The sequence below is a fragment of the Adiantum capillus-veneris genome, chromosome 9 (genome assembly GCF_014529385.1).
Source record: "Adiantum capillus-veneris isolate H3 chromosome 9, ASM1452938v2, whole genome shotgun sequence".
NCBI lineage: Eukaryota > Viridiplantae > Streptophyta > Polypodiopsida > Polypodiales > Pteridaceae > Adiantum > Adiantum capillus-veneris.
This window is the reverse complement of record NC_140939.1, coordinates 37,896,082-37,905,594: the sequence shown is the minus strand read 5'-3', so window position 1 is coordinate 37,905,594 and position 9,513 is coordinate 37,896,082. Positions and strand designations below refer to the sequence as shown.

At 41.9% G+C, this 9,513-nt stretch overlaps 1 protein-coding gene across 4 annotated transcripts in view; it reads right to left on the bottom strand.

Annotated features, from left to right (window-relative positions):
- Positions 1–1,759: 1,759 nt before the first annotated feature.
- LOC147450362 (26S proteasome regulatory subunit) overlaps positions 1,760–9,513 on the bottom strand; it is a 126,709-nt gene continuing 118,955 nt past the window's right edge. Inside the window, exons 4-6 of one of the 4 annotated variants that reach the window (XM_086519603.1) lie at positions 3,522–3,623; positions 3,061–3,421; positions 1,760–2,201 (exon numbers count right to left, since the gene is read on the bottom strand). In XM_086519603.1, the coding sequence (XP_086375729.1) occupies positions 2,180–2,201; positions 3,061–3,421; positions 3,522–3,623 (485 nt within the window). In that variant the 3' untranslated portion in view covers positions 1,760–2,179. The remainder of the gene's footprint in view (positions 2,202–3,060; positions 3,422–3,521; positions 3,624–9,513) is intronic. The other 3 variants (XM_086519604.1, XM_086519606.1, XM_086519605.1) reach the window with 3 other exon arrangements.

The following is a 9,513-nucleotide window of genomic DNA, read 5'->3' as shown; positions in this document are numbered from 1 at the left end:
CTTTTGTGGCCTTGGGAGGCTTGGAGAGGATGTGTTCGCAGGTTCAGTTCCAAGAACCTTGGGCAAAGTTATGGCTCTTTGATACTTTAGTAGCCTTAGCTATGTTGTATGCGGTGCAAATATGGGGACCTTCTGTAGGCCAAGATGGTTGGAGACATATGGAGAGGCCCTTGGTATCTATGATCTCTCGATTGATGAGAGCCAAGGCCTCCATACCCCATGCTATCATTCAAGCAGAGCTACCTGCCCCTCCTATGGAGATTGAGGCGCTTACCACATCAGTCTCCTATGTGCACAACTTGTGTGATACTTCTAGAGACAGATATGCTAGAATGGCCCTTGAGTCTTCCAGACAGTTAACTCTTTAGGAGGGGGTATGCACAAATGACATCATGGTTTCGGACGCATGGCTTCACCATGGACAAGCTGCCCCCTTTGCAACACTCTCTTCAGGCACCCTCGATGTCTCTACACAGTGGAGATTACTAGACTCTTTCGTCAAGACCTGATCCAAATGGATACAAGGAGGACATGGATAGAGCCACCACAGGAGTTGGGCACAAAAATGGAGAGAGCATTTTCTCCACCTCACAAGAGGAGATGGGTTTGTGATTCAATCTAGCTACATGAACACACATATGTCTCATGGTTTGTGGTGTGCCATCGGTCAGATACGCACATCCTCACATCAATTGGAGATTGAGACTAGTAGATTCAGAGGGATACCGACAGACAACAGGATTCGCCGCTTATGCCAACTAGAGCCAGAGATAGAGCTACATTACATATGTCATTGCATAGTGTACTATGAGATACGGGGCCATTTCCATTGCTTATTCAAAGAGGGTTTTGATCCTTTCTCTAGGGTCATGAGTTATGAGGATCAAAGATGTCTTGGGCTATATCTACTTGAGTTACACAGATACAAAGACACTTTACCAGGGAGAGATAGAGAGAGTCCCAAAGACGGATTACAGATTTCTTTTCACTAGATATGGGACAGCCAAAGGAGCAACCATCACTGCAGAGCTCTGCCTACACTCATTCGACCACTACCAACACTCTCAACGACCAAGGAGGAGATCCAAACGGCCATGATTGAGGAGAGGGGCTACATAGCATCGACATAGACTACAACAAAGGATTCAAGCCATACTCTCTCAACATCCAAAGTGCACACGAGGATGGATTCTAGTAGTAGTATCTTTGTTCTAGTTCTTTTGTACCCAAACATGGTATTAGATTCACTATTTTGTAATAGATTGGTCTTATAGGTCATTTTGGCCTTTTGAAGACATTAATATAACATTTCATTTGTCTCTCTCTCGCTCTCTCTAAATAAATATATATATCATTGAAAACACAAAAAGAGAATTGTCCATGCACATGAAGAGCTGGCAGTTCTCTCTCTCTCTCTCTCTCTCTCTCTCTCTCTCCGCCTTGCGTGATTTCATCTTGCTGGGCTCTGCGGATGTGGGCAGAAAGTCTTCTGCTGTTGTGCCTCTCGCAAGATTGTCAACCCTACTTTTACTTTTACTTTATGATAGACAAATTCAAATGCTTCCACTCATTTTGTACTGCACTTTATTACATTCAAATTCTTTTTGTAGCACAAGAATGTGAAAAATTCATTATCTTGAAAAGCAACATACAATGATGTCTTCCACAGTTAATTGGAGATGTTATATTTAGTGGATGTTAATACAAGGAAACAGAAGCAGGCTATGTTTGATACCATAAAAAAGAAAAGCACTAACCAAGCCACTAAAACATACTTTGCCAGGTAACTATCTACATTTAATCAGCAATATCAATCCATCAGCTTTCCTCTACATACAACACACAGGAACTCTGCATTCCAGTCCTTCACTAGAAGAAGAGAAGATGAATAGTTTTTAATGTCGTAGGAACAATCACCAATGGCCTGTAATTCAAAAGGGAACTGAGATGACCATTTTTCACACAAAACTCACAATCTACCACACAAGAATGACACACCCGTATGTGATAGAGCATGAAAATGGGAACCTCGTACGAGATGGATCGATAAAATGGGTGCTTTACATTGCAAAATAGACTAGGCAGCATCTCTGGCTAGTTATATTACAGGCACAAAACAAAAGAGGTGCTTGCCCAGTTATAACTCGTAGCTTATGAAGTGTCCATTCTGGAGGTGGCATCAAAGAGGTTGAATGTGGCACCTGCAGTCAGCAACCACCACCATCTTTAGTTCTATGGAAAAATATTTCAAGCATGTATACAGTTCTCATTAATGCCATTTCACATTATTATATCTGAATGAATGGAGGAAAAGCCCAAATTCACATTAAAAGGATGGTGCAAATTACAAAGTCTCATACCCATAGTCATCCTCAAGACAAATAACTATCAGCCACATCATGCATACTACTGACTGATTACTACAACGTCCCCCTTAACATCATCAGTACCTACTTAAGACATACAACACTCCATGCTTTCTTTAATTAAACTAAGCATTAGAATTACCACTGTTAAAAACCACCAAAATACCCCTTAAATTTGTGGAAGTTCCCGAACTACTCTCAAATTTCAAAATTCCCAAAAACACCTTTGTACCAATTTCGGACAGATTGCCTCAACTTTTGCATCAGTTATTATTTTTTACAATAGAGATCTATGTCCCATACAAAATTTTTCACTGATTAGCTCACAAATAGACGCATTTGTGTCTTAAAACAATGAACCATTTCATCTCAAGAGCCCACAATACCACCAAAATTTCTAGTTCTATCCATCGTCTATTGAAGGAGAACCAATCTTCCTATGAAGGGTTGCAATGCCTTTGGAGATGTTTGCATAATGAACAAGGGGCATTTTGGGAATTTCAAGGTATTTTGAAGGCATATTTCGAAAATTGAGGGGTATTTGGAGAATTTCCACAAATTTCACAGGTATTTTGATTAAAAACAACCTACATGATGCCAATGATTTCACAAAGAGGAGAGAGCAAATAAAAAGTGATGCACAACAGATCTCAACATGCTGAGCCCATGAAAAAATAAGAAAGCATAAACTTACCCTAAAAGACCAGGCCCTGACCACTGCCGTGGTGTGACCGTCAACTGCACTTGTACTCCGCGCCTCAGAACAATGACTGGTACTGGATTCCCTTCACTCATACGCCCCTCTCTTGCAAGCCGCATGAGCAGGTTGTCACCTCCTTCCACACTTCCAAACTTGATGAGTTGATCACCCACCATAATCCCATCTAGTGCAGCTGGAGAGCCTTCTTGAACCTCATCAAAGACAGCAAAAGGTAGCCCACTAGGAGAATCCACTCCAACTAGGGTCCTACCAGGCACAAAGCTCGTAACAAAAGATGGCTCGGCTCCTGTAACAGCCATTGGACGTGTGTGTATCACTTCCTCCCCTTCAACTGCTTCAAATCAAAGAATCAACTGTTGGAATCCTTCATAACAATGAGTTAGGACTCACGATGTTTCTAAATATTTATCTCCTACCTTCACATCACAACATACCTGTTCTCTTTTGTGGAAGCATTACCCCAACATGGGCAGAATGTAGAACCTCGATATTCTTCTCGATTTCCTTTGTTATAGACTTGTGATCATTTCGCAACACTGTAAAACCATTGGCATGCCACATTGTAAATTGGCAAACAGCCATTACAACTTAGTCTGCTAATCAAGTGATAGATCTATCACCATTCTCATGAAGCAGTTAGATAGACAATGCATATTTAAATGACTTTATCAGCAGCAAATATAAAGCAAAAGAATGGACAACCCTGAAGTATCAAGAAATCAAAAAATTACTAACTCTGACCTTAAACAATACAACAAGGGAGGAGTGTTTTCTCAGAAAAGAGTTCGAGTGAGTTTGTCAAGGAAAAATCTGTGATTCTCGTATATGTTCATCATACCATCAACCCTCCCACTATAAAGGGCGTTGTCCAAAACCATGCAAGCAACTATTTCCACAAGAGGGAACTGGAATTACCCTTCTCCCGAGTGAGGTAGATTGGTTATCCCAGTTCCCTCATGTCTGGAGTTAACGACTTGTCGGGAATAATTTCTACAACGTTAAACCTATAAATGCTGCTTCTTCTTCTGGTCCTTCTTCCTTTTTGGGGGCTTTAGTATTATTATTAGTAGTAGAAGCAGTATCTCTGGAGACTATGTAGGTGAAGGAATAGATACTTCATGTTGGAAGAGAGAAGAGAGAGAAATGATTAAATTCAGTGCCCTGATTTCTTCTTTGATTTCCTCGAGAATTTCGTTTGTAGTATTCTCAGAGGGCGTGCACCTTGCTCTTGTTGTTGTTCTCTAATTACTTGAGCAGCTTGCTTTTGTTCCCTTCGTTGTTCTCACTCGACACTTGAGCACTGAGCTCCCATGACCGTCTTAAAGACTCTAGCAGCTTGCTTTTGTTCCCTTCGTTGTTCTCACTCGACACTTGAGCACCGAGCTCCCATGACCGTCTGCCATGACCTCTAGCAAAGAAAGCACTTGGTTGTGCTTACACCAATTGCTTCGTAAGGATCTTGCTCGTGATTCTTCCCTGCCTTGTCATGGATTCCTCTTCCTCTCAGAATCTCCCTTCTTTGCAGAGAAAGAGAGGGTGACCTTGCTCTCAAACCACTTGAAAAAAACGGAATTCTATCTGAATTATAGTATCCAGACAAAGATTAATATCACTTAGAAGATGGTGAAGATCATAACTTGCACACCTCGTGTACCAACATAAAATGGAAGCCAAACTAAGATCAACTCCAGAGTGCGCTTATTGTAAATAGGTGTCATGTTGGGGAGTAGCAGGTGCTCAAGGTGTTGCAAGAGGGGGCGATGGAAGCAGGAGAGAGAGAGAGGAGGAAGGAGAGCAGGAAGAAGAGCACACAAAGAGAGAGAGAGAGAGAGAGAGAGAGAGAGAGAGATTGTTAGTTCAACCCACGATTGTGCTTATTCTTTCTTATTCATTAAAAGAATAAGTGAGTAAGTGACCTAGAGGGTATTCACACCTGTCCGGCCGGCCATAAGACACTTAGCCTTTATTTCTTACAAACTCCCACCTAAAGGCAATGTGCCTTTGGGAGATAAAAAACAGCTAACTATGGTACAAGAGCTGATTTTGTGACTTACTCACACCATGCCCATCAACTGACGGCAATATGCAAACCGTTCTGCTGGCAAGCCTTTTGTCAAAAGGTCTGCAGAATTGTCATTTGTGTGTACTTTGGCAAGCTCAATAGCTTTATCCTCAAGTACACTCCTGATAAAGTGATATTTCACCTCAATGTCGCTTTGTCTTGGCATGAAAGACAGGGTTCTTTGCCAACATGATAGCACTCTGACTATCACAATGCAACACGGGAACCTTTGTGTTAATGCCAAGATCATCCACCAAACGCATAAGCCATAAAGCTTCCTTACAGGCCTCAGTAGCAGCTACATACTCAGCCTCAGTGGTGGATAAAGCAACACACTTTTGCAATCGAGATATCCAAGACACTGCACCACCTGTGAAAGTAAACACATATCCTAAAGTAGACTTTCTGCAATCTGGATGTCCAGCAAAATCTGCATCTGTAAAGCCATCCACATTCAAACGCGACTTTCCAAAGCAAATGCACAAGTCCTTTGTGCCTTTCAAATATCTCAAGATGCCTTTCACTGCTTCCCAATGCCTTTTGCCAGGATTGCTCATGTATCTACTCACCACTCCCACCGCAAATGCAATGACTGGACGTGCGGCGACCATAGCATACATTAAGCTGCCTACTGCTGATGCATAAGGAATCTTGGCCATTTCAGCCCGCATGTCATCCAATTCTGGGCAATCATCTGCACTAAGTTTCACATATGGAGCTAGTGGTGTACTAAGTGCCTTTCCCCCCTCCATATTGAAATACTGCAATACTTTGGTAATGTAATCTTTTTGAGATAAAAAAAGAAGACGCTTCTCCTTATCTCAAAAAAAACACATGCCCAAAATATGACCTGCATCACCAAGATCCTTCATGTCAAAATGCTCACGTAAGCTGTTTTGTAATGCATCAAGCCTTTGACATTTTTACCCGCAAGAAGCATGTCATCTACATAGAAGGTAAGCAATAAGAGGCTTGCATCACTTGCCTTTTTTGTATATAAACAGTGATCTGCATTACTTCTTTTGTACCCTTGAGATCTCATAAAAGTATCAAACTTGTGATACCATGCACGCGGAGATTGTTTCAATCCATACAAGCTTTTATTGAGTCTACATACTTTCTTCTCCTTGCCCTTGACCACAAAACCTTCAGGTTGCATCATATATATGATCTCACGCAAAATACCATGTTAAAAAGTTGTTTTTACATCCATTTTCCTTAATTCCATATCCAGAGCAGCAACCAAGGCTAAGACGATCTGCAACGTGGTAAGCTTTACTACAAGAGAGAAAATCTCATCAAAATCAACACCATGCTTCTACTTATATCCTTTTGCAACCAAACGTGCCTTGTATTTTAAAGAAGCATTTGCAGTGACTTTCTTTTTGTAGACCCATTTACATGGCAATGCTTTTGCCCCTTTTGGCAAATCTACCAAGTCCCATGTATGGTTTTTCTCTAAGGAATCCATCTCAGAGAGCATTGCTTTGTACCATTTCTTACTGTTCGTTCTACCAATAGCCTCTTTATAACAAGACGGCTCCCCACAGTCAATAAGCATTACATAGTCCATGGAAGGAACATATCTATCAGGACGCCTAGTCTCCCGAGTAGATCTACGTACCCAATGATCCATGGCAGGTGGATTTTCAGCCTGCATATCCTCAAAATCAGCGGGATGTTCAGTCGGTTGCATTACATTGAACGGCTGATTTTGTGCATCCTCCTGCTCCTCAACTTGTGGTGCATCAGTGGCAACTTCATTGGGCTGATTTTCAGCACCATTTTCAGCTTCAAAACGCTGCTGTACATTGGGCATTCTTGGCTGTCCATAAGGTACATCTTCCCGAAAAACAACCGTCCTGACTTCCTCGATCCTAATGGGCTGTTTATGCATGCATTTCTCATTGAAGATGACATCATTGCTGCATATAACCTTTCTCATTGTAGGATCCCATAACCTATACCCCATTTCACTATCCTCACCGTATCCTAAGAAAATACATTTACAAGACTTGGGGTCAAGCTTGGTATGTAGTTCACTCCGGATGTGAACATAAGCCTCACAACCAAACACTCTGAAATGTGCATATGAGGGTGGCTTGCCGGACCACACCTCCTCAGGCACTCTCCCACCCAAAGTCTTACTCGGTGACCTGTTAATCAAGTGAACGGCTGTACTAACAGCCTCTGCCCAAAAACTATGGGGTAACGCACCATGTGACAGCATACAATGGACTTTCTCTTGAATAGTCCTATATAGTCTTTCTGCAACTCCATTTTGGGAAGGGTTAAAAGGAGCCGTGAGCTCTCTTTTAATGCCCTTAACGTCACAAAAGTCCTCGAAGGATTTTGACACATATTCTCCCCCATTATCCGAGCGCAAAGACCTGAATTTCTTGCCAGTTTGGTTCTCAACATATGCAAGAAACTTCTTAAATGTATCCAATACATCACTCTTTAAGCGAATTGGATACACCCACACCTTGCGGGTCGCATCATGAATGAAAGAAACAAAATATTTCTTTCCCCTTAACGATAACTGTGGCATCTCAAATACATCAGCAATGTACTAAGTCTAACTGTAAAGACTTGGAAGAAAGAACCTTTTTATGCGGTGTTTGAGCGTGCCTGCCAAAAATACAATGTTCACAATGTGAAAAATCAGCAAACTTCAAACACGGCAAATAACCACAACGAGAAAGAGTTTCCATTCCCTTTTTACTCATGTGTCCCAACCGGCCAGGCCATAAAGAAACACTCGGCTGCTCGGTTACGGCGACAGCATGGTCACAAGCACTAGAAACATACAAAGGATACAAAGTGTCACTCTTGGAACCTTTAGCAACAATCCTGACACCCTTGCATATTTTCCATCTGCTATCACCAAAGGTGGTGTGATAGCCAGCATCATCCAATGCACCAGTGCTAATGAGACTCTTTTTTAACTGTGGCACATGTCGCACACTTTGCAACACAAAAGTCATACCATCTGCAAAAGACAAATGCACACTGCCAATGCCTGCTATATCGCATGCAAAGTCATCACCGAAATGCACTTTAGCATGATTGCCACCCCTGTAATCAGAGAACCATTCTCTGTGTGGAGTTACATGAAAAGAAGCACCTGAGTCAAGTATCCACATGTGCATATGCTCATCAGAGCCCAAGAGACAAGAGTTTTTGCATCCAAGGAAGATGCATTAAGCACATCATTGCTACTCTCACTATCATAATTAGAGGCAACATTCGCCTCTTCAATCACAACTGAGCTCTTTTTGGCTTTCCCAGTGTCTTTTGCATCAGCATCTGCCTCTTTGTTCTTCAATTTCTTCCAAGCATAACATTCCCGTTTATAGTGGCCCTTTTTGCCGCATTAAGCACATCATTGCTACTCTCACTGTCATAATTAGAGGCAACATTCGCCTCTTCAATCACAACTGAGCTCTTTTTGGCTTTCCCAGTGTCTTTTGCATCGGCATCTGCCTCTTTGTTCTTCAATTTCTTCCACGCATATTTCCCGTTCATAATGGCCCTTTTTGCATCCAAGGAAGATGCATTAAGCACATCATTGCTACTCACTCTCATAATTAGAGGCAACATTCGCCTCTTCAATCACAACTGAGCTCTTTTTGGCTTTCCTAGTGTCTTTTGCATCAGCATTTGCCTCTTTGTTCTTCAATTTCTTCCACGCATAACATTCCCGTTTATAGTGGCCCTTTTTGCATCCAAGGAAGATGCATTAAGTACATCATTGCTACTCTCACTGTCATAATTAGAGGCAACATTCGCCCCTTCAATCACAACTGAGCTCTTTTTGGCTTTCCCAGTGTCTTTTGCATCAGCATCTGCCTCTTTGTTCTTCAATTTCTTCCATGCATAACATTCCCATTTATAGTGGTCCTTTTTGCCACAATGATGGCACTCCACATCCTTTTTATTACGGGACTTGCTATGCCCTTTGCCTTTCCCATCATTCTTCTCCCTTTGCTAGGATCTGCCCCTCATATGTAATACATTAGAAGCAGTCACCGAAGCATTGTTCTTCCTATTCATCTCTTCCATAAGAAAAGAACTCTCTACATCCGTGTAAGACAATGTAGTGTTGGTACTGCTCAAAGCTGTCCAGAAAGTATCCCAGCTTTCAGGCAATGTGCATAGCAGAAAAGTAGCTTTGAACTCCTCATCAATCTCAAATTTCAAGTTCGTCAGCTTGCTAAAAATTGAGTAGAACTCATTGAGGTGTACCGACATTTGCGTACCCTCCTTCGTCCGGAGATCCATAAGCTTCTTAAGCCAGTAAACTTTACTAGCTGCACTCCGCTGTGCATAGAGATCCTCTAATCTCTTTCATATGCCCCATG